This window comes from Carettochelys insculpta, chromosome 17, assembly GCF_033958435.1.
Source record: "Carettochelys insculpta isolate YL-2023 chromosome 17, ASM3395843v1, whole genome shotgun sequence".
In the NCBI taxonomy this organism is placed as follows: domain Eukaryota; kingdom Metazoa; phylum Chordata; order Testudines; family Carettochelyidae; genus Carettochelys; species Carettochelys insculpta.
In genome coordinates, this window is record NC_134153.1 from 7,031,532 (window position 1) to 7,057,369 (window position 25,838).

General features: G+C 43.2%; 1 protein-coding gene across 7 annotated transcripts in view; it reads left to right on the plus strand.

Moving 5' to 3' along the window:
- Positions 1 to 20,992, plus strand: part of KCNQ2 (potassium voltage-gated channel subfamily Q member 2) — a 126,622-nt gene extending 105,630 nt beyond the window's left edge. For 3 of the 7 annotated variants that reach the window (XM_075011507.1, XM_075011508.1, XM_075011511.1), the window contains 5 exons: positions 2,739 to 2,962; positions 4,114 to 4,222; positions 6,550 to 6,681; positions 18,373 to 18,502; positions 20,264 to 20,992. In XM_075011507.1, coding sequence (XP_074867608.1) covers positions 2,739 to 2,962; positions 4,114 to 4,222; positions 6,550 to 6,681; positions 18,373 to 18,502; positions 20,264 to 20,992 — 1,324 coding nt within the window. Of the gene's footprint in view, positions 1 to 2,738; positions 2,963 to 4,113; positions 4,223 to 6,549; positions 6,682 to 9,276; positions 9,385 to 18,372; positions 18,503 to 20,263 lie in introns of all 7 variants that reach the window. The other 4 variants (XM_075011509.1, XM_075011512.1, XM_075011506.1 and 1 more) reach the window with 3 other exon arrangements.
- Positions 20,993 to 25,838: the final 4,846 nt, after the last annotated feature.

Genomic DNA, 25,838 nt, shown 5'->3' on the forward strand with positions numbered 1-25,838 from the left:
AACGCAACCCCAGTGGTGGACTTTGCCCAGGGAATTCTTTGAATTACATCACTGCTATGCACCCCTTACCTCACCCCTTACCTAATTCAGATGGTGCAAGAGTATAGACTTCACAATGAGCACAAGGAGAACCTGGGATCAAGAGTGAGGAGGACCTTATCCAAAAATCAGTTATCTGAGCGCTGATCTTTCAGGGCTTGATCCAGTGCCTGTTGAGAAACAGCCTGATCCTGTGGGTATGGCATAGCACTGGGGTTTGGGAGACCTGGATTTCATTCCTGGCTGTGCCCTGACCTGCACTTTGATCTTGGGGAAATTATTTTGCCCCTCTGTGCCCATCTTTCCCCTTCTGCTTTTTGTCTATCTGTGTTTTAGGTGGGAATTTTCATAGGAGTGGAGGCAGTTAAGCACCCAATTCTCACTGAATTTCAATGGATTTTGATACCTTGTTCCCTTTGGCTGTTTTGAAATCCCAGTTTTACATTGTAAATTCTTCAGGGCAGGGACTGTCCCTTAGAATCATGGAATACTAGAACTGGAAGGGACCTGGAATGGTTATCAAGTATAGTCCTTTGCATGACAGGACCAAGCACCATCTAGATTATCTTTGACAGATGCCCATCCAACCTGCTCTTAACTATCTCCAGCGATGGAGATTCTTAGTACAGGTTGGACCTCTCTCGTCTGGCACCCTCAGGACCTGACTGGTGCCAAATGAGAGAATTTGCCAGACCACAGAGGTCAATGTTATCTAGCAGATTACCAACACTTCCCTTGCTTACTGGGCACTTAGAAGACATTTAGGGGTAAATTATAGCTAAATTACAGCACAGATCACTGAGAGCCAGGACTGGTGACTGTAAACAAACTTTATGGGACCATGGGAAACTTGGCCACACCCATGATAAGTGGCCATCTAGCTAACTAAAATCATGACAGGTTAAGGGATGTTGCCAGATGAGAGAGGTCTGAATTAGAGAGGTCCAACCTGTCTCTTTTCTGTGTGTGTGTGTGTGCAGTGCCTCGTACCAAGGGGCTCTGACCACAGTTTGGGCTTTTAAGCGTTATTGTAATGAATGATTATGGTAACTGAAGTCAGTGGGGTTGCAATCAGGCCCTCAATCACTCCTCAGGTTGTCAAATTATGTAAGCAAATTTCTCTTCGACCAGTTGTTTGAGGTTTTACAATCTAAAGCGACTGTAAAAATGCCACCCTCTTACACAATGGATCTGCACATCTGGATCCTTCATTGACAAAAACAAACACTCACTCCTGTCAGCACAGCACAACCAGTAAAGCTTTCTCACTGTCTCACATACCACAGCTAAATTGTAACTTCTGAATCCTTTTTTATTAGTGATGAAATAAGAGGCAGCTTAATTCTTAGATCTGAGAGGGCAGCACTGACGGCTAGAAAAAAATGAATCTTTTGCTACTTTAACTTAGCGAATTTGACCTAGAAGTCATTGAGCGAGGATAAGTTCCCATAATGCCCTTCTCTTCAATTCACTTTTCTAAGCATGATCAGCAGTCTGATCTAGTAAGTTCCTGGGCACCTCCATAGCTGAATCTGCAAGATGTTCCAATGCAGAATGTTAACTGTTATTGTGGTAGGAACCTTTTGAAAATTACATTTGAATTTTTCTCAGGTTTCCATTTGACTTCATTTAAAATATTGTGTAAATGAGGAAGTGATTTGTAGTAGTTGTCTAATCTCAATAAATATTTGCGATTAATGATCCATTGATATTTGGTGAATTTAGTCAATACAAAATTTAAAAAAAATATATTTGCAGTTTAGTTCCTGGGAATGTCGAAATTCTGAATTTTGTCCCTTTCGTAAAGTTTCACAAAATCATTTTTTGCAAGTTTCATGGGAAATTTCATTATTTTCACTTGAAATTTCAAAATTCAGAAATTTGAAAATAGAGAGGTTTGTCCCTTCTGTTTATCAACAGGGATCATCTTTATTCCAAAGACAGAATGGTTTTCAAGCAAAGAAAGAATATTTTACAATACAGTTAAAAAATGTTAAGGAAATTGCACTTAAATGCAGACACCTCAGATTTTGAAGTTTTCCAATATTGCTGCAAATATTTGAACAGCCCTAATAAATAAGCATGTGATTTTTTACCTCAAATCCTTACTAGGATTTCAATTCACAACACTGTGGTTAACATACATTATGTGTACCAGAAGATTTTTTTTTAACTTGTGATAGAAAACACATTGACAATTTTTTCATATGGTAGAAAAGGTGGCATGACCGGAAGGGAAAGAGCGTCAGAGGATGTGACTGAAAGGCACAAATAACAGCTCTTAAACTTTACTTTGAAACATTTTTGGTAAACTTGTGTAATTATTTTCTTACTGAGGAAGGATTTTTGAGAGAAGCTGTGGTGGAAAAAAAGCATCTTATAATAGGAGCCAATAAGTGAATTAAGGAATCACTGATATAATTGTTTCATACCATTCTCTCAGTGAGCCTTCTAATAGCAAGAGAGTTTTCTCTTTAAGCTCCCATTATTGCTTTCCCAGTTAACAACCCCTTGCATTTCATTCATGCTGACGGAAACCATTCTGACATGCTCTAAAACAAAGGAAAACTCAACACGTCTCACTGCTGCTTTGTTATGCTGTGTGTTTCTAATGGCTGAAGGGGACAGGACACGGTTTCCAGAGTGACTCCCCCTGCTGTCTCCTTTTTGTCTTTGTTTCTGTTTGTTTCCATGCACAGTCAGAAAGTCAGCTTGAAAGACCGTGTCTTCTCCAGTCCCCGAGGTGCTGGAACTAAAGGGAAAAGCTCTCCACAGGCTCAGAGCCTCCGGAGATCCCCCAGTGCTGATCAGAGCATCGAAGACAGCCCAAGCAAAGTGCCTAAAAGCTGGAGTTTCGGAGACCGGAGCCGAGCCCGCCAGGCATTCCGGATCAAGGGAGCTGCGTCGCGACAAAACTCTGAAGGTGAGAGCTTCTGAGTGCAGCCATTGTACCATGCCTGCATGCACTGCTGTCTTGTTGCCTTCCAAAGCTAAGTAGGGTGATACTGAACCAGCATGTGGATGGGTGATCTACCCAGTGCTGCCCCAGCATGAGTTTTGCTGTCAGGAGTGACTCTTGTAGGTAGCCAATAAGGACGTCTCCCTTACTTGATACAGCATAGGGCATTCAGCGTCACACAGCAAAAACTGGGGGTTTGATCCTTAAAATGATTTACCTTCTAATTAGACATAGAAGCTTCTTAGAACACTTTCTTCAAATGTTGTGTTTAGCTATCCTGTGCACATCACTTTGTGTCCAACTCCCTGTGTCGGGTGAGCGAACTTTTCTCGTTGGGTCCCACTTTTCGTCTCTGCAATAAGCAGCCCCATCCCAATCTGTTTCATGTCACCCAAACCGATGGGAATTTCTATTATGTTCATATGGGAAAAACCCTAAACTTTCAGCATGTGTAAGAAAAGTATGTATATAAATGTGACTACACCTACATAAAAACAGTATCATATTTGAACATTTTTAATTAAATGGATGAGCCTGAGACCCACCAGCCAATCGCGCTGTGCTCCCCTTTATAAAATTTCACTCTCCCCTCGAGGGGGGCCACTCCCCACTTTGTACTCCTCTATTCTGTGTGCCCACCACCAAAGGGATCAGATGCCAATAATCCAGTAGCGGGGAAGATTGGAGAATCTTACTCAGCCATGCCTTGAAGATTTTGATCATAGGGAGTTCATTTAAACAGTCTTTCCTGGACCAAACTGTTTAGAGGGGGGTGAAGGGGAACTGAACCCTTTAGACTTACTGAGCTGTTTCATTCTCTGCCTTATTAGCACACATGGTATTGTTTTACCCATGTGAGGAATGTGGTATGGGAGAGGAAAGTCGAGAGCCCTGTTCAGTTATGAGATGCCCTTAAGCACAGATAGGGACAGCTACTAGTGGTACCAGATGTCATCTGAGTTTAGCTCAGAGGGAGAGAGAGAGGAAGCTGCAAAGGTAACGTGCTATTCATGTCATCCGTGAGCTCTGCTCTAGGAGTCTTATGTTCTCGTTTATTCTGTTGCAGTGACATACTAGTTAGCAGTGGATTTGATTTTTCTTTCTTTTAAACCCAGAAGCAAGCCTCCCTGGAGAAGACATTCCCGACGATAACAAAAGCTGCAACTGCGAGTTCGTGACGGAAGATTTAACGCCAGGACTTAAAGTCAGCATCAGGGCAGTGTGGTAAGAAGGGAAGAGGATGAGAGGGATAAAGGAGGAGCGGGTGGAGAGGTCACCCTGTAGGGTGAGGTGATAAAGGAAAATAATGAGAGGACTTTAAAACCAAGCAGTGTTGAATAATGCACATATCCCATCGTTGCTGGCTGGGTGCCCCCCGGTGCTCTGTTTTCTTTTGTATAAAGCTAAGCCAGGGAAAACAGTTTTTACATGAAGGAGTAGACGAAGAAATGGGAAGATGCCCCAAAAATGTCGCCTCCAAGTCATACCACCTGCTCCGTGGTGGAACATTGACATTTACAAAATCAGGTGGTCAGAGGACACACAAGGCTGATGAGGAGACGGGCACTTGAGTTATTATGTCCCTTTTTAGGTGATTACGTCCTCAGGCTCTGTGCTTTTGGGGGCCCTGCAGAGGCTGCCCCAGCCATTCTATGGAAAGGCGGGCGGAGGATTACCTGGGGCAGGACATGACGGTAGCAGGCAGCCGCCGCGCCAGGTTGCCTGCACTCACTGTGCAGCAACAGCAGCAGCCTGCACTGCTCCACTGTGCTGCACTCTCTGGCCTGCTAAGCCTGGCTTCTCTGACAGCGGGAGGCCTCCGCTCCCTGCCACCCATGGCAAAGCAGGGCTCAGCAGGCTGGGAGGGTGCAGCGCAGCAGAGAGGAACGGGTGGCCAATGGTGCTGCACGATGAGTGCGGGGCGGGAAGACAGCTCCCTGTTGCTGCCATCCGCTGCCACCACACCCAGCCCCAGGTAGTCCCAGCCCGTTGCCTGAAGGACGGGGAGAAGGGGACAAGGTGGAGGCAGTGTGAGGAGGGGCCGGTGCCTGCAGTGCAGGGGCGTTGCCCAGAACCCTGCACCTAGGACACTAGGTGTGGGGGGTGCCCTGGGCCCTGCCCCACCCCTTTCAGGACAGCCCTGCTCACACATTCTCTCAGACGAGACCACCCAGGATAAGACACCACCTCCAGCTCAGGACGTTTTATTTCTGAGCCGCTGGAATGACTGGAGTCCGTGTCCAAACAATGTGGTTCTCTTGTCACTACAACGTGTCTTTACAGGAGCTTCCGTCAGACCCTGAGGAGAATAATCCTGGTCTGGAGGGGCTAGCCGGTCCCCTCCTTTCCCAGCAGTCTCTTCCACTCCTCACCCCCATCCCCAGGCCTAGGCTCCTACATTATTTTCAGCCCTTGTCTGATAGAAACTTAGTAACCCATCGATCTCTCTCCTCTCCAGACTCTTAGCGGGGGGGGGGGCATTTTCCCCAGGAATATTCTGGGAGGGGTTGAAAAAAATCAGTCTCTCCTCAGGAAATGGCTAAGGCAAGCTGAGGAAAAGCAGCACGGGATTCGTTTTTAGGAAAGTTGAGTGGCGAAAGAGTGGCCTGTTGTTCTTCCTCCACTTATTTCTGAGGCCCGGCCAGTTTTTAAATAGTGGGAAGCCCCACGTAACATGCCCAATCCCCATACCAAGGGGTTTGTTCTGCTGCACTGTTGAGATTACAGTTATGCCCTTTGCTTTGCTGTGGAGGTTGCGTGTCAGTCCCCTGTGAGGCAGGGTTTTGTAGGGGCCTTTTCACCACTCAGGAGTGCTGTTCGGTATTATGAGCAAAAAATAAGCCAGGAAAAAAAATACCCAACAGAGAATATTTTTTAACTATTCATATATAATTTTGAGGGTGGGGGGCTTGCTCTGTGCTTGCTGGCATCTGTGTGAAATGCACTAGGAGGATATTAAAAGAATAACAGTGCCTCCAGAAAATGCTGGCGCTTTCCCCATCCTAGATGTCTTAATGCACAGGTAGCTAATACAGCCTTGAGGTATCGGGAATTGCCATTTGCATCCCTCTGGACCAGCAGCAGCAGGTTTGATTGCCACCACCTTCTTCAGGGCTTCTGCCAGTGGAGCAGCTTTAAGTTGCTGTAGGGCTCCATAAAAGGCTGCCTAGAAGAGGCACTGAATCTTCACCTGCTCTGAGCACCCTGATCAAGCCCTATCCTTGGTCAGCCAGCTTGCTCCAGTCTGCCCCCAAGATCTGCAGTAGAACAAGCTGTGGGTTGTGGGTATTGTGCTTTACTGAGGCTCCTCCTCCATGTGTTAAGGTGAAAGTTGGCTAAAGAAGCCAGCAGCCCCAGAAGGGAATAGAGTCCTATGTCTTGAGCCTTGGTTCTCTCTTCTTTCTTGAAAGTAGTTTCGGATGGCATTAGCCTCCTGAACGTCTTGTTCTGCTCTGATTCCCAAGCATCTCTCTGCAGCACTGACCTGCCTGTCACTCTACAGTCATGGCTCCACCATGGGGAATCGATCTTTTCCTTTCTTTCTCCCTTAGCATCATGAAATTTCTTGTTTCCAAACGGAAGTTCAAGGAAAGCCTCCGGCCTTACGATGTGATGGATGTCATCGAGCAGTATTCCGCTGGTCACTTGGATATGCTCTCCCGGATTAAAAATCTCCAGTCCAGGCAAGAGACTCCACTGTTTATTATGTTTTTCTTCACACTTATGCACAGGTGAACTCCTAGCTACAGGATATTGTGAAGGCCAAGACTATAAGGCTACGTCGACACTAGCACACTACGTCAAAGTAGCTTATTTCGATGTAAGGACATCGAAATAGGCTACTTGGACGCATATCTTCTACATGTCCTCCAGGGCTGGTGCCATCGATGTTCAATGTCGAAGTAGCAACGGGGAACATTGAAAGGAGCCACCCCGGAAGGAAATGTGGAGCATCCACACACACAAGCGCTCCCCATCGAAATAAGGGGTCAGCAAAGCCCCAAGCCGCTCCCTTAAAGGGCCCCTCCCAGACACACTCAGCCTGCATAGCATGAGATCCACAGAGCCAACAACCGGTTGCACACCCCGTGCACGCAGCATGGACCCCCAGCTGCAGCAGCAGCAGCAGCAGCAGCCAAAAGCTCTGGGCTAAGGGCTGCTGCACATGACGACCATAGAGCACTGGACAGAGCGTCTCTCAACCCCTCCACTGATGGCCACCCTGGAGGACCCCGCTATTTCGATGTAGCAGGACGCAGATCGTCTACACACACCCTACTTCGACGTTGAATGTTGAAGTAGGGTGCTATTCCTGTCTTCAGATAGGAATAGCGATTTTGACGTCTTGCTGCCTAATGTCAATTTCAACGTCGAACTAGCACACGGCGCGTGTAGACGTGATGCGTACTATTTCAACGTTGTGTCAGCTACTTCGAAGTAGCCAGCTAGTGTAGACGCACCCTAACAGGGTTAAAAAAGGGAACTAGATAAATTCATGGAGGATCGGTCCATTAGTGGCTGTTGAACAGGAATGGTGTCCCTAAACCTCTGTTTTCCAGAAGCTAGGAATGGGCAACAGGGGATGGATCACTCGTTGGTTACCTGTTTTGTTGATTCCCTCTGGCATTGGACACTGTGAGGAGGCAGGATACTAGGTAGCTAGACCTTTGTTCTAACCTAGTATTGCTGTTAGATTCTGAGTGTCTATTGCAGAAAGTCTAAATTATGGAGCCATGATTGGTCAGTTACCTCACATCCCTGCACAAAAGTGCTTACGTTGCCAAAAATATGGTATGCCCCCCAGATGCTGTTAATGCTGGATTCATCTTGTCATTTTGAGAGTCTCAAGAGCAGGACTGAGCTTTCTGTCATAAACCGTCAGTGTACAATAATACCCTTAGACTGCAAAGCATGTAAGCCTTGGTTTAGCTGTCACCATATGAAATCAAATCTCTCCTTTTGAGGTTTCCAGCCTAGGTGTGCACAGTCAAGTAGTCTGTCTAAGTTAGGTCAGATCTTGCCGGGCACCCTTAATTTTTGGGATCTTCAGATGAAACTTGTCCCTTGTAAGGGTCTCCAGTCCCACCTCCATTTCACTTACTCTGAGACAGTATATTCCAAAGAGAAAATGGCTTGGCTGGTTGATTTTTGAGTTGCTCAGAGAGTGATTGTGTCGAAAGACAAGGAAAGCCCAATTCTCCCTTGGTTGCATCTGTTTAGTGGGACGCAGTAATCATTAGGGTAGATCGTGACATAGATGATACTTTCCTCCAGGAAATGAAGGAAGGGAGTAAAATTATCTCCTGGAGCCCCATGGAGAATACCTGGACCTTCATCCTATGCATATAGAACATTGTGCTCTCACGTAATCCCCCATCTCCAGAACAGATTGGTGGAACGTCAGCAGCGATGCCAACACTTGGGGTGGTTCCAACATGCTGATCACCACAAGGGAGCTGATGTGTGGGTATGGGGAGCAATACGGTTTGCTACTGGTGTAGAGCAAATTACAGATTAACGTCCCCTGCCATGATGCAGGAGCAGAGAAAGAGAGCAAGGCCAAGCTTTCCCTCTCTACCATCTCAAACTATAAAGAGTTTGTGATGATATTTCATATTGTGTCTCTGTGGCCAGTGTTTTGTTGGGTTAAACTATTCAAGCAAACTTCTGGGGCATTTACCTTTACTCTCCTCTTCAGTCAGTGCAAAACTCTGTCATTAATCTTGTGACATGTCTATAATGGGTTCTTTTGGGTATTCTGTCTCTGGCTCACATTCCTTTCTGAGACCTTTCCAACCATGGATACATTTTCATTCATTGACTATACAAGTCCACGTGTACCTCATTTCCTTCTATCTCTCATGCTGTTCCTATCTAGCTGAGGATGTTTTCTTTACCATTATAATAGAAAGGAGAATATATATTGTCTTATATCTGACATTTCCAATGGGACATTGCCACATATATGCAAATATATTCCAGTGTGTACAGTATGTTGCCTATTATATGCAGAGTGAGTCACATTTTAAGCAGCAGCGACTGTCTTTTGATGTCCAATTCCCTGAATCGTATGCTTGGTCTGATAAGATTTGGCATAACCATGTACAATCAGGCAATATAATGCTGCATTCTGTTTCAAGCGGAATATATTTTCAAATTTTCTCTGTCTTTTTTTTTCAGTTGTTCCTTATGTTTCTGCAACTTTCCGACCAAGTTTTTTCTACGTGTGGCTTCATTATGCATTTTGCTGGTGTCTTTTTTCTTATTTACTTTGCCAGGATAGATATGATTGTCGGTCCCCCGCCCCCTTCAACTCCCCGGCATAAGAAGTATCCAACCAAAGGACCCATGCTCTCTTCCAAAGAATCACCCCAATACTCGCCTAGGTTAGGACTCACCAAAATGCCGCTTTCTCTGGATTTTTCATTTGCTTAATGTCAAACCCCTTTCATGCCAGGTTATAGGACGGCATTTTTTACTGAGTAATGCAGTTCGCTGCCACAAATAACTCCAGAACACTTGGATTTTACTTTCAGCAATGGGTTTCCACATGAAGGCAAGCCTAAGGGAAAAATTAATTGTATCTGCAAGCATTATTCAGCATTCCTCAAGTCAGTGTTGGGGGGTAGCAAAGTTGTAATTTTTGATTATGGTGCAGCCAGTTATAAAAGACGACAAAATATCTTCAGAAAGTAGCAAGATTTGTTATTTTTATCTGGAAGATGAGGTAAATTAAGACTAAAAATAGAAAACTTCTACTTATTGCGTGGATGCAAGCAGGTGCAAATATAAGCTTACATTTCCACACCTCTATTCATTTAAATGAACCTATTCCATGTTTCTTTTTCAGTGGGCAACATTAGAATGAAATATGTTTCATATTTATAGAGAACATATAATAAATGTATTGAAATATTTTACTTTGATCCAAATCTACTGACCAGAGTAAATGTATAAAGTCACCTACAATCTTACATATGCTGGGACGAGTGTTCAAAGGAATCCATAATTTTAGGTACAAATATAAACCATCTGTGAAATCCTTGCCTCATTTAAATCAGTGGGAATTTTACCATTGATTTAACTGAGGACGGGGCTCCTTTGGAAGGAGGGTCTTCTGGAAGGTGGATTTCCTTCGGAAGGACCCCCGTTTCCTTCCAAAGAAGCCCCGTCTACACAGCAGCTTTTGGTTCTGGAAGGAAATCGTCCAGAAGTGAGATCCTGTGAGACTATGCGAATGGGGTGTGAGATATTTTAATCCGTGCTTCATTTGCATCTTCCACTCTGCTCATTACCATGCCCCTTCAGGAAATGCAGTGGGGTGAGCGTAGACGCAGCCCTGGAGTGTGTGAGCTTTCACCCCCAAAGTGTGTTGCAGTCACTAACACAAGGAGTAACCACAATGAGATAGTTCAGAGTAACTACTCAGGTCTGCACTCACAGATTATCTGTGGGCTCAAAAATGGGGATGTACATTTTGACCAGAATGTTCCCCATTTATTTAGAACATCATACCTGAATACGTAGGTAAATATTTACATATGCTGTGCACTAGTTAAAGGTGATTTCAAACACAGTTAAGTTTTCCTTCAAAATATTTTCCCAGTATGCTTGCTTTCACTTAGCACTAAGTACATGGATAAATAACAGGCCTGTAGTTTTCCACTTAGCTGGTTTGAGTTATCTGTGCCTGAGAAATGTGCGGGAATCTTTTTTCAAACGTACTTATTCATACACCACTAATTCAAAGATGTTAAAAACCGTAGATGGACTGACTCTTGCAGTAGCCTCCCACTTGAACTTAGATAAAGCCTGAGAAAGTTCAGCCTACAGTATAGCACATTGTTCTGACAGTTCAGGACCTGAAAATAGGTTTTTAACATGAAATTGTTTCCTTGGCCATGACAATATTTTGATGTGCTCTTTAAAAAGTGGGTGGGGTGGATCTAGTGGTAACTATGTATTATATACAACGTGTATAACATCTTGGCTAGAGTGGAGGCTTAAATACTAAAATTACTGCCTTGCACATTTGAAAAGCAAAACAAAATGAAATGAAAACAAACAAACAAAACCAAAACAGCAATGGGAGTGGATGTCCCAAATGCCGAATTGACGGTGTTTATAAGACCCTTTTCCACATCACTCATTCAATCCAAGGTATAATATTATCTTCCATAAATTAAAAATTCTATTTTAGTAGTGGCCTAATTTTGCTCCATCACAAACAAATTCTTTTCCCCTCATATGGCTCCTTTCTAAACAAATAACTCCTGCTGTCAAAACCAGGATGTTTATATACATGACATGATAATACCCCTGGGAAATTCTTTTTATAACTTGCTTCTATTTTTAGCTTGCAGGGAACATTGACCCTAGCTCAGCCAGCTGCAGAACTAATTTGAACAGTCCCTGGTTTGAGGTGACTTTTGTTTCGTGCTATATAAATAGTTTGTGACCCTTTACACCAGAAAAAAAATTACATTATTATTTGCAGCATCAGTGGGTTTTCCTCTCTGATGCTCCTAGGGGCTTTTATATTTATTTCTTCATTTTCATTCAATTATCCCCATTGTTTTTGTTTGCTGGGGTGCAGCTGACAAGTTTAGGAACCAGCAGAGGAGCCCCAAAGGAATCCAAATACCAAGGGCTCATTTAGTATTCAGGCCCCAATCCGGCATAATTCTCAAGCATGTGCTTAACTTTAAGGACACAACTAGCCTCATTTATATCAACGCTTGAGTACTTGGGTGGATTGAAGCCAGAGCCTTCAGCACCCTGTAGGATTCAGCGGTGGAATTTCCATCCCTATGGGCTTGTTAAGTCCTGGCCTGACATTGTCCTGACTGGGATGATTTAGTTGGGGTTGATCCTGAATTAGGCACGAGGCTGGACTAGATGACCTCCTGAGGTCCCTTCCAGCCCTAGGATTCTATGATTCAAGTCCAAAATCCTGCCATGCTTACTCGGGTAAAACTACAGCACACGTTATAACTGAGTAAAATCTCCCAGATTTGACCATAACAGGATTATAAGATAATCACACCAGGTCTGAGGTTGTTTTGCTCTAAACTTGCCATAGAATCAGCACATTGAGCTGCTCCTGTTTTACATCACATATCCCTATTTCTGCCAGTTGATGGCCAGGCAATTAAAAAATCGTGACAAAATAAATCCACCTGTGGATCAGCTACAAGAAGAGTGGTGCCCAACTATGGGAAGTCACATGAACTTTCTCAACTAAGCGGATTGTATTTAGCAGCACAAGGGTGTGCAATGACAAAATTCTGCCTTTGGATGCATGGATAAAGCTCATAGTGACAACAACCAACTGCTGGCATGTACCTGAGGGCAGAATTTAGTTTAGCCTGTAGTGTATAGTACATACTGTATGCTTATAAACTTGGAATGCTCAGCTGATTCAAGCTATAGTCACTTTAAAAGCTAGATATCCCCAGCTGTGTTTTTGAGCAGCATAGACATGAGTAGTAGGTATTATTAGATTAAATATGCCATGTACAAATGTTATTAACCAATCAGCAGATACGTAGCCAGTCATGTGACATGGATGAAGGGGGTTTGGCTTCTGTGCCTGGATTGTGTAAAAAAAAAAAAAAGAAAAGAAAAAAGAGAAAAACTGAATATATATTTCCAGACTTTTCATATTTTCCTCATTTGAGCTGTTTGACTTTTGATGTCTGCTTCTGGCCTGAGGTGGCATTCAACACACCTCTTTGCATGAACTGCAAGCATGAAGCATAACAAAGCATGAGAAAAACTGCACCATGGCTGATGCAAGAGTTTGCATTTTTTCTGTGTCATTCAAAATATGGACATATGTGCTTTAAAAATTTAATAGTAATAGTAACGAATAAGAACACTTTTTCAAACTCAAGGTGCAGCAGAGCCAGGCAGACCTAGCTGGTGATATAGTAGGGCCATGCAGCATCAGCATCTTTTGATCCTCTTTTGTCATAACTCTAAAACAAGGGACAGATTTAGCAAAGGCTGTTGCCTAAGATAAATCCCCAGGAACTGGTGTGTGCACCCACTGGGGACCAGATAGCGTAACCAAGGCACGTGCCTTTTCACTAGGGCTAGTGCAGAAGACCACTGCCCCAGGGGACTCCCCAGAGGCATTGTGTGCCTTAGGGAAGGCCCCTGGCAGCAGTGGAAATGGTCATCCTAAACCACCCCTTAGAAAAGTGTAAAATGTTCTCAAACAGCTGTTTGGGGCAGCTAGTGCCCCAGGCTTTGCAGGCAGGGTGTCTCTTCTGCACTCATAGGATCACAGGAACTGCAGTTGTGCTTGATTCCTGCACAGGGAAGTAATAGGGGGAAAGGTACCCCCCTTCAGCGTGCATGCATGCACCCCCTGCCCTTTGCTTGCAAACCATATTATTTGCCCATACAGCTGGGTTACTAGATACATAATTACGTAGTTCCTAATGCTCCTTTGCTGGATGTGGGGGACACAATGCGTTGGCAGGACAGCACTTTGGGGCACAATTTTGGCCCCTGCCTTAGAGGAGCTGGTTTAAAGAAATGATGCCTTTGATTTCATTGTATGGCAAGCGTTTAAAAGAAGGTTGGGGGTATTTGTTTATAGGTGAAACTTAGTGCACATCTATTTTCCCATGAGGTTGAACTGGAAAATAAAAGTGGTAGCAAATGACTAACGAGAGGCTTTGTGGTGCTGTGGGTGAGGGGACTTTCAAAAGTGCCGTAAGAATTGGGGGATAACTCCCACTGAAAATCAGTGGGTATTGGCCACCTAATTTCCTTCTGTGCTCCTTTAGAAATCCTATCCTAACACAGCTTTCATTATTAGAAATCTGGGTGAGAAAGCACTATACAGACATTGCTTGGTCGGTCTCAGTTACACGCCCAGTGCAAACATCATGCAACTTTGCAATGTGTCCTGCAAGCACCTGAGACTATGTTAGTGAAGGGGGAGGTAAGCTAGCACATGTACATGTAGGCAGAGGTATATTTGGGTAATTTGCACAGCAGGCACCTTGCAAAATACCTGTCAATAACCAATGCTGGAATTTCCTGATGGCTATGAATACCCAAACTCACCTAATTCAGCCAAATAATGTTTCTATTACAGAAAAGAAATGGGAGGACTATAAAATAATTCTCTCTTCTCTTTGGTCAGAAATATTCAGATAAAAGGACCACTTTTCTTCAAAAAAACCCAAAACAAAACAAAACAAGGCTCACCTCGCATGCGTGTAGAAAAGCAGGGAGAACCAGTATGTGTGCACACCTCTGGGAAATTGCACATTGATTAGTTCATGGGTGAAGCCTTTTTCTGTATTCCAGGGTAGGTAAGTACCATTTTGGGAGAGAGCTGTGGGAAGGGCCCCATTGCACAGGCTTCCCCCTCTCACTCCTTTGATCACGTGGATCACTATGTCACTTCCATTTAAGATACTGCACAGACGAAAGAAATTATAAATGGTTTCAGCTGGTTTATCTTTTGCAGTCTGTGTGTGACTCAGAAGATGGACAGTCATAGGGAAATGCATGGCTCTTATTATAGCAGGAGTAAACTTGCATCCTCACCATTGTCAGGGCTGATCCCCACTCTGACACTCGGAGTGCGGAAGGCGGGGGCTTGCAAAAGACCTTAAAAATCCCTCGGCTCTTTAGGCTTCTGCTGTAAAGCTTCCCAGGGTCACAGATTCCCTGACCCTGGGAGGTAGCTGCCACCACCCAAGTGAGAAAAACCCCTTTAAAACCCATATAGACAGACTTGGGATGTCTCCTTGTCAGTTAACCCCAAGCTCTTAGCCCTCACTTAATTGAGAGCTTGAGGAAAAAAAGAGGAAGAGATTAAGCTGAAATCTGATAGCTGACCTTTCAGTCTTAGGCATGCGTATCTACAGGCCTTTCTCTAGGACCCAGGATTCAATTCATTGCCTTTAAACAAAAAAACATGCAAATGGCCGCTTAAATGCATATTCATACAGCTAATTTGCATAGTCACATGAGTTCGTCCTGCCAGCAGAAAACAAGCTGTGCCAATGTGGTTCTGCCGGTGAAAACCCCATTTGCTGGCAGCCCCTTATCCATGATTTTTTTCCAGGAAGGCAGGGCAATCTTGTGCAACTGTACAAATTAGCTGCAAGAATATGCAATTTAGTATTTACATTTTGAGGCCCCCTCCTTTGCATCATGCTGCCAGCAGCACAGCTTAGTGTATACAAAGCCTATGTGCCCATAAATAAGTCGGTTGTGCCTGAAGCTGTGAATAATTGAACACCTGTGTAAAATGAGGCCCTCCACACTTCAGCTTGCCCATCTGTGAAATGGCTTCCAGGATGCCCACTCTCCTCGGCTGTGTCTACACTTACATTCTGCTTTCAAAAGAGGCATGCAAATGAAGGAAATCGAAAATATAAATGAGGTGCATATTTACATATCTGGCACCCCGTTTGCATATTCTTCTCTCGAAACAGCTTCTTTCAAGAGAAGAGAAGCAGTGAACTAGAGGACACAAAATGACATTAATGGGTAGCAGGTTTAAAACTAATAAAATAAAGTTGTTCACTCAACGCATAGTTAACCTGTGGAACTCCTTGCCAGAGGAGACTGTGAAGGCCAGTACTGTAACAGAATTTAAGAAAGAGCTAGATAAATTTGTGGAGGTTAGGTCCATAAATGGCTATTAGCCAAGGGTAGGAATGGTGTCCCTGGCTTCTGGTTGTCAGAGGCTGGATATGGATGGCAGGAGACAAATTGCTTGATCATTGTCTTCGGTCCACCCCCTTTGGGGCACCTGGTACTGGTCATTGTCAGCAAACAGGCTACTGGGCTAGATGGACCTTTGGTCTGACCAAGTACAGCTGTTCTTATGTTCTTATGATCAGTGTAGATGTCTCTCTTTCAAAAGTAAACCCCATCTTCGAAAGAATCTTCTTCCCATAAAAAAAAACCCTTTCAAAGATGGGGTTTACTTTTGAAAGAGCTGCGTCTACACTGTTTTTCTTCTTTCAACAGAAGCTCTTTCAAAAGAAGAATATGCAAATGAGGTGCCAGATATGTAAATATGCACCTTATTTGCATTTTTGATTTTCCTCATTTTTATGCCTTTTTTGAAAGAGGAATGCAAGTGTAGATGCAGCCCTCTACTTTGCATGGGTAGCATGTGGCGTAATTACTATTTGTAACACAATATGAAACTCCTGGATAAAAGTTTCTTATACAGTCCCATCAAATGAGAATCTTATAAAGTCGCCTGTGAATTTTGAATCAGGGTTATAAGAGCAAAAGTGTATTTCTAACATATCGCATGCTCTGAGGCACCCCAGAGGAGCTACCTTGATTTCCTCCATACTACAAATTGTTCTCCTGTTATCTTAGTTGGCACTTATTGAAGGACATTTTGGTTTTGATTTCCAATAGTATAAGAAAGCTCTTCCAGTACAATCACTAAAGCAGGATGTTATACCAAGACAAGAAAGTAGCCTATTTCATTGGCATTTCCAAATAAGCGAGAGTCAGACTCTTGGCCATCTTTAAACACATGGTCTGATAATTATTTTATTGGGCCTAGAGGTGCAGAAAAGGAGATCACAGTGTGGTTTTACTATAGCATGGCCTCTGAATCCCAACCAAGGAGCCCAGTTTTCCTGTTAAATGTTGCTTTGCTTACATGGTTATAGCATTCTTTTAGGATTCTGTCATGTTGATGATTACATACTTCTGCTGAACACGTGGTAATCTTCGTGAATGTAAGTAACATGCCCTTTTGCACTCAAGACAGAACTAAGGTGCGTATGTTACTTACCCTCATAGCAGATGGGACTCAACAGGCAAGTAAAAGGCCAGACATTAATTTGTAGGCAAAGCAGTACAGGTTAAACCTCTCTTGTCTGGCACTCTCAGGACCTCTGGGATGCTGAACCAAAGAATATGCTGCACTACAGAGGTCGATATTGTCTAGTAGCATTGCCAACGCTTCCACTGCTTACTGGGCTCATAGAAAACATTTAGGAACCAGTTAGAGCTAAATAACAGCACAGAACACTGTGAGCCAGGACTGGTGGCTGTAAACACACTTCCAGGAAGTTTGACTTCAAGGAACCTTGGCCACACACATGACAAGTGGATATCTGGCTACCAAATCATGCTGGAGGGTGGACATTGACAGACCAGAGAGTGACGGACTAGAGAGGTTCAATCTGTAGTGCCAAAAACATTTGCCCAAATAAAGTATTACCTAAGTCAGTTCCCCTGGATAAAATATTTGTTCCTTGGTATGTATTTTCTAGGTTAGCTATGATGACCTCATTTGCCCTAGGTCCCTGAGCCATCTTGTCATCCAGTGTAAGCTACTATCTCTCTCATATAGTCCAGGGAGTGGTACTACCATGTATCAACTGATTTTAAAAAAAGAAAGTATAAGAAAGTAACCCCTACACACAAAAGTAAAGCCAACAAGACTGCACTGTTGTTGGAAATGGCCTTGGGTCTCAACCTTTTCCTTGTGTTTCATTAGTTAATTTTCCTTCATCTGTCTGCGTTCAGTCCATTCTTTGTCTCATAATGGTGCATGGATCCATTACATACATGGCAGAACTGCATAATAAGCACTTTTTATTTCTGCACAAGACAACTAACTTGGTTTCAACCAGCGTAATTAATCTGTTTTTTGTCATCAGCACTTCTGGCACATTATGCTTGAGTAAAATTTGCCAGGATTATATTTAGGGAGATTGCTATAAAGTGGGTTAAGATTAAGAATATGTCTCTGGTTGGAGATGTTTTAGTGGTTTATATGAGATCAGAAGATGCCCATGTTTAATTACCTACACAGGAAATTTAGCTGTGAAGCATTAAATGTATTTAGTTTGTGACTTGCCATCTATCATCCTCTGCTTTCCACGTGGAACCTTAAATTCTTAGAGAGGGGGAAAAAGCATTACAAGTAAGGTATGTAACCCTTCCAGTGCTCAACAAGACACTTTTGTTTCCGTGGATGTGAGAGCGTAGGAGAGAGGCAAAAGATTTGCCTGTAAAAATATGGAAAGACAAGTCTCATTTAGATCAAACAGGCAGACAACTTTATCCACAACAAAATTCTTCTCTGTGGGCAAATTTACAGTGTATAATGTGCCAGATTATGTTTATAGAGAGAGAATTGATAGATTTCAAACTACAGTGCCAGTAGAGCTACTTGTTTACATGGAAGAAAACATTTAATTGTCTCTCCCTGTTTGTGTGAGTAATTTTGAATGTTAGTTGGGAGTGAATTTGTTGCTTTGTCCACAAAGAGTCAGCAGTGAGCAGTGTTCAGTTTCTGTCAGTATCTGACTAACTCAACGGCCTTTTCTGGTTGCTGGGATTGTGTCTGTTCCTGGTAGAGTTGACCAGATTGTTGGACGAGGAACATCAATGACAGAAAAGGATCGAACCAAAGGATCAGCAGAGGGAGAGCTTCCAGAGGATCCAAGCATGATGGGCAGGCTTGGAAAAGTGGAAAAGCAGGTATGTGTGTATGTTTTGTATAAGGAACAAATTTGTGGTTGTATGATGAGATTTTAAAATTAGTTAAGATTAAGAATAGATAAAAGGTTTGGGTAAAATTTGCCTAAACTATTGAGCATCTTCAACTCTATTTGTAAAGATGACTTGGGGTAGGTCTACACAGCACAATTATTTCAAAATAACTATCCTAGTGTCTACACAACACAACGGCAATTTCAAAATCATTTCAAAATAGTGGTTGCCTTATTTCAACACTGGTAAACCTCATTCTGTGAGGAATAGTGCCTATTTTGAAATAGGTGCTGTTAAGACAGGGAATAGAGCCTATTTCAAAATAAGCTGTAGTGCATCCACGGGCTCTGCTTCAAAACAGGCTGTATGTGTGTAGATACCCTATTTGAAATAGCTAAGTGCTATTTTGATGGCTGTGGCTACACTACCCCCTCCTTTCGGAAGGGGCATGGTAATGAGCCACATCGGCAGATGCTAATGAAGCTCTGCCATGAATATGCAGCACCACATTAGCATAATGGCAGTCACGCGCATTTCCAAAGTGCCACTTTCAAAATGCATGCCGTCTGAGTAGACGGGCCTTTCGAAAGGACTCCCTGACTTTGAAAGCCACTTTGATTTTGGTTCTCCAGTCCCACTGAAATCTGTCACATTTCACAAGCATTTATGTTTGCATAAAGCACACACAAAGCCCATTGCAGAGACAAATCAACACATTGAATGGCATATTTTGAATATAATAACTTAAAATAATATTTTTTAAAAAAATACATCTTCCTTAAAAGCAGAGAGGCCCTAGCCAAAGTCCTGACTGTATAGGGATCCCAGCTCTCTCCACATTAAATGAAGTCATGTTTGTACCAGTGTAGGAAGGGATTAGCTATGTAAGAGTATGTCTACACAGCAAAATTATTTTGCAATCATAGCCCTTATTTCAAAATAACTTTGCTTGCATCTACATGACACAACTGCCATTTTGAAACTATTTTGAAATAGCAGTTGGGTTATTTTCTAAATAGGTAAACCCCACTCCATGAGGAATAGCGCCTGTTTCGACCTGGGGTCTGTGCAGGTAGGGAATAGAGACTGTATCGAAATAAGCCATAGTGCATCCAGTGGCTGTATTTTGAAATAAGATCTGTTGGGTGTGTCTACACTTGCATTCCTCTTTCGAAAGAGGCATGCAAATGAGGTAAATAAAAATGGAAATGTGGTATGAATTTGCATATTTGGTGCCTCATTTGCATATTCTAATTTCGAAAGAAGAAAGCCAGTGTGGACGCTGCTGTTTTGAAAGTAAACCCCATCTTTGAAAGAATCCTTTTCCCCTTTATTTAATGGGAAGAAGGATTCTTTGAAAGATGGGTTTACTTTTGAAAGAGCAGCATCTGCACTGGCTTTCTTCTTTCAAAAGAAGCTCTTTTGAAATTAGAATATGCAAATGAGGTTCTGAATATGCAAATTTATGCCTCATTTGCATTTCGATGTGCCTCATTTGCATGCCTCTTTTGAAAGAGGAATGCAAGTGTAGACACACCCATTGTGCGTAGATGCTCTGTTTCGAAATAGCTGAGGGCTATTTCAAAATGCATTTTGTGTGTAGCAGCATTATTTTGAAATAAGGGTGATGTGTAAACATACCCCAATTCAGATTCCCTGTTCGAGCACGGATGAGGGTGGAGTTCATTGTATGCAGGGTGTTCATCCACAGACAACACCCAGTGTGGGGAATTGTGTGGCATTTTGCAGGTTCAGTCCATGGAGAAGAAGCTGGATTTTCTGGTGAACATTTACATGCAGCGGATGGGGATCCCACCAACAGAAACAGAAGCCTATTTTGGGTCCAAAGAACCAGAACCGGCACCACCCTATCACAGTCCAGAAGACAGCAGGGAGCACATTGACAAAAATGGCTGCATCATCAAAATCATTAGGTCCACCAGTTCAATGGGACAAAAGAATTTCTCCGCACCACCAGCCCCAACAATGCCAACCAGTACATGTCCTCCTTCAACCTCCTGGCAGCACCAGCCTTATCAGCGGCACAGCCATGGATCCTCCCCAGTTGGGGATCCTGGCTCTTTGGTAAGAATCCCGCCCCCACCTTCCCATGAGCGCTCCTTGTCCGCTTACAGTGGGAACAGGGCCAGCGCCGAGTACATGAGAAATGAAGACATTACAGCTAAACACCATGACAGCGCCTTGAGAGACAGTGACACGTCCATTTCCATCCCGTCGGTTGATCATGAAGAACTGGAACGCTCCTTTAGCGGATTTAGCATTTCCCAGTCCAAAGAAAATTTGGACGTCCTTAACAACGGTTGCTATGCATCAGTGGCCCCCTGTGCCAAAATCAGACCCTACATTGCAGAAGGAGAGTCAGACACTGATTCTGACCTCTGCACACCTTGTGGCCCTCCTCCCAGGTCAGCCACAGGTGAAGGACCTTTCAGTGATATGGGCTGGTCGACCCCTAGACAGTGAAGCATCTTACCATCTATTGCACCAAGTCTGAGCACTGGCCAGCTGCCCACTCACACTGTCCCCGTGTCTGACTTCTTGAGGAGAGGTACAGCTAAGGTTTTGTGAATCCAGAGCATACTTAGCTCATGGACATTTTCTTACTCTGGGGACTGCAGCTGAGCCTGCATTCAGTAGAAAGAGGCCATTGTGGTCAATTATTTGGAGCCTTGTAGTGTCTAGATTTCTTTCATACTATCTTTCTTAGGTGAAATAATATAACAGTTCAGGGTAGGCAACCACATTTCTTGGTAATCTTTTAGGACACTGGGCACATATATCACTTGCAAGGGTTTTTTGAGAGGGAGGGAGGGTGGTTCACTGAACATACCTTTGAAAGCGTACTTACCATGCCATGGTACTACGCAATTACGCAGTCAAATATTTTGGAGTTGCAGTGCGAATACGTGATTATTTGTGTCTTGTAAAACATTCCAGGTTACACAAAGATGACTTTTGAATTTACAGAGCATGATCTCCATTAACCAGTCAGGAACATGGCACAATTGCCATGTAATACATGGAAGCCCATGGTAGACTCTTGTCAAATTGGAGTGTTTACGTGCGCATTACAGAATTGCCCTAAAAAAAGTATGGTGTCAGGATGAGTCACGGTAGAATGTTAACAGGCATCAGAATGTTTTTCAAATTAAATTTGTCACATGGATTAGGTAGCAGAGGAGGGTCAAAGAGGCAAAATAGAGGATAGATCCATCAATGGCTGTTAGCCTGATGGGCAGGAGTGGTGTCTCGAGCCTCTGTTTGTCAGAAGTTGGGAAGGAGAGGCAGGGGGTGGCGCAGTGTTCTGTTCATTCCCTTTGAAACAACTGACCTTGGCCACTGTTGGAAGACAGGACACTGGGCCAGATAGATTTTTGGTCTGACCCAGCATGGCCGTTCTTATGTCTTTGAAGGCAAGGAGGAATAATACATAGGACAGAGGATGAGGACAAGAAAGGAGAATAAGGCATTTCATATTTAAGCCATGTATGATATTTAATAATGTGCCCTCCACAATGTGTGGATTGGGAAGCCATAATTCCATCTGGTTGCCGTAACTTGAAGGTGCGCTTATGCTTTTTGGTATTGCCAGCAGCCCCATGGTGGACTTACAGCCACAAGATACACAGCTATGGGGAGAAAGATGCTATGTGAGATATTGTGACCCCTCAGCTCGTGCAAGGAAAGTAATGAGAGCACCAGTGGTGTCTGGGTCCTGTAGCTCAAAATATTGCCCATTCCGTATATTACTTGCATTTTGCCTAGATGTTTTTGCATGAATCCGACTCCCAGCAAAGTTCCTTCCTTCTTTCCTCTGCTGTCACACCCCCCATCACAAAGCTGTCCTTAGGACTTCTCCATTCATTTGTTTAGATCCTTCAAGTTGACTCGTGAGGTGCTTCCTTGTTTCCTCCTGGCATTCTTACATGCCTGTGATCTGTATTATCCACAAATGCTGATGATGGAGGTCTTTCTATTTTTTCTCTCTTGAAAACCATGTAAAGATCACAGGAGGCAACTGTTGATGCAGAAGGTTTCTGTCAGGTCTGAAACAGTCACAGAGATCTTTTACTGTCACAGACCTGCAGGACTCAAAGCGGATGGGTCATAGGAAATCTGCTAGTGCATTAGGGGATTCACAGCTAGGTCTGCTGAACAACAGCCATAGCAATGTCCACTTGATCCATCCATTGAACTAGAGCCCTATCCCATGTGCATTTTCTGAAGGGTGTAAACTGCAATGGAGTCTGGGCTTTGTGAGCTATTTGTGCACTTCTCTCCTCCAATCCCTATCCCCTCCAATGACCAATTTTCATGACAGTTCAAATATACAATATGTCCCTATTTCCTTTATGCCTCATTGCACCTAGTATGGGTACAATCCCTCCATTTTGCAAGGTTGATCTGCTGGTGGCAAAAGGAGAAATCTGGTGTGTCCATCCCTCCTGGTCACTAGGAGAAGCATCCTGGGAAGCTAAGGCTAGAATAGACCAATTTAGGCAAAATGCACCAAAATTTGGTGGCACTGGAGGGTGTGCACACAATACAGCAGTTGTAAAACACCCCGGGTGGGAAGCATACAGCTTTGTCCAGAAACTCACGGCTTGTCTATACTATGGAGATCAACCCATTCAGGTTTGATCTTCCAGAGTTTGATGTCACGTGCCTGGCAGAGACATGCAAAATCGAACTATCTGGGGTCAGCAATTAACCCCTGCACACCTTGATATCATGAGAAGTAAGGGAGCCTGCCATCAGAGTTTCTCTCATGAGCCTCGCTCTATGAGGATGGCCAGGTAAGTTGACTGCAGATAAGTGAATTCTAGCTACACAATTGTCACAACTAGAACACCTGTCTGCATTGACTTATCTGCCCGGTATAGACCAAACCTCAGTGTTATTCCATGAGATTCTCTATAACCTGAAGTCTTTCACGTAAGATTTGAAGACTTCAGTAACTCAGCCAGAGGTCACCTACTGCAAGAGTGAAGGCTGAGGGTTTGTGATCTGCCATGTGCAGGAGGGCACACTAGATGATCCTAATGGTCCCTTCTGGCCTTGAAGTCTAGGAGGCTGTTAGATTAACCCAGCAGAGAAGGAAGTCCCCTTACAAAACAGATGGGTCTTTACAACTTCTGAATGTAAGATTAAAGACCTCTTTCAGGCACCTCCTCAGGACCAACATATAGCACTTGCCTGAGAGTGGTATAAAAAATGATGCAGTATAACCGTCAGATCTGTTTGTTCTCATTATGTAAGTGAGAGGGAGATAAGCTCCTCTTTTCAGGGGGGTCCCATGCATCTATGTCTCCAAGGATAGACAGCAGGGACCTTTGTAGGTTGAGAGCTTACTCCCCATTCCTGCCATATTCTGCAGTACTTTCTTCCCCACTAAGCCTACAGGGAGTCTGCTTTAGGCTGCAGAATTCCTAATTCTAGGTAGCTTTTGTGATGTAACTCACTAAAAATAATTCTTGCATGATACACATAACCTGAGTAAGAGTGTTTGCCTTGAATTTGGAACTATCATATATTAAAATCCACCTTTATAAAGGATGGCTTATTCCCAGGCTGTCTCTAAACTCACCAGGTCTGACTTTCATAAAGTATGACCCACAGGCTAGATTTACTTGCAAAATTGCTGCAAATGAATGTATAAATCAGTCTTTGGCATATGTGGCTATATTTAAGCATGTGCGAAAAATAAGAAGGTGTACATAGATGGGCACCAAAGCATTGGCAAACGCCAATGGGTCTCACAAAAATTAATTTTCGATTGGGCTTGTAAAAATGCATCCATGATATTTGCAGGTGATTCCATGTATTTATGCAAAATCTACTTTTGCATAGCTGACTGCTCACCTGTAAGGAATTACCCAGTTTGTAGGAACACATTTTTTGTTGGTTGGTTGGTTGCACGTGCAAGTGAACATAGGGTGTGTCCACACAGCAAAGAAAAACTCTTCGATGGGTTTTAATGTATTTCTTCCAGATTTACACTGGTGTAACTCAGCACATAATTTGACCCTAATTGATGGTTTTGTTGCTCATCCACTTATAGGTTTTGTCACTGCAAATTCCAGTCTAATCCTCCCATATGACTCCGTACATGTCTCCATTCCTTCCTCCTTCCAACCCCACAGTTGCAGGCAAGTCAGTAATTCAACATTTTCTTAGTTTCTCAGGCTTGATGGTTGAGAAACATTTATTTTTTGAGGAGAGGATTAATTTTGGCTCTGAACGTATATATTTCATTCAACATCCTCATTGGAAGACACTGAGTAAGTCACCTCTCTGCCCAGCTGCTGCTTGGCCAGTGCTTAGCGCGTGTGTTACCTCTGTTGCTAGCTATGTAATCTCTGTACGCTCACAGATAGACACTAGTTTTAGGAGATGTTAAACTGTTTCTACAAGCCAAGGAAAGCTAGGCAATTCCAGTTGAAACAAACTGTTCCAGATAAGCGGTGGGCCAAATTTTCAAGCGGCTGTCTTATCTGCAACTGTGGTATTTGCAGCCCTGTTTGTTTGGACACACAGAATCTGTGTCTCCACACATGCACTCAGGAGGAGGAGAAATGTCCTTAAAACAAAAGCAAAACCAAGTCTGAACTCTAGAAAACTTGGAAGTTTTCAAAATTTGGTCCCAAGTATTGAGTTGAATGTTACAGCTGGCCCCTATCTTTGTAATGTGCTAACCCAAGAACCTGGATTCAAAACCACACTGAATTTGGGGTTTTTAAAAAGTCCAAGTTAGAATGTTGATTTGTGCACATCTGTCAAAGACCTGAGGTTGCAGACGTCACAAGCTCATTCAAGAGAAGGCTTTTGGAGACATTGGCTCTGAGGTAAGTGTGGAACTCCATTCCTACAATGAATTTTGCAACATTTGGGAAAGGACTTTCATACTATTTAAATGTAGGTTTTGTGAATTTCCTTGCTGGTTCATTGTCTGAGCACTAATTTCTAAGGAAAAAATGTCAAGGAAACTAATAAGAAACATATTGCTTGATCTGGAGAGCCATTGCAGGTTCTTAGTGAAACCCTGTAATAAATCAGGTATGTAAAAAAAGATATTTTAACACTGTTTCATGGATTCAAGTATCTTCAGTGGGGTTCTTTCTGTTTGAATAGGTGTATTTATACATTTTTTAAAAATGATTTTTACCCATAGAAGTGCAGAAGTAAAATACACAAAAGTATTCAAATAGTGTTGAAATCTCTGGCCCTAGCAAGGATATAAATCCTCTACTGTGTTCTAAAAAAGGCCTTAAAACCTATAGATAGGTTAGTTTGTTCTGTTAAACCCAGT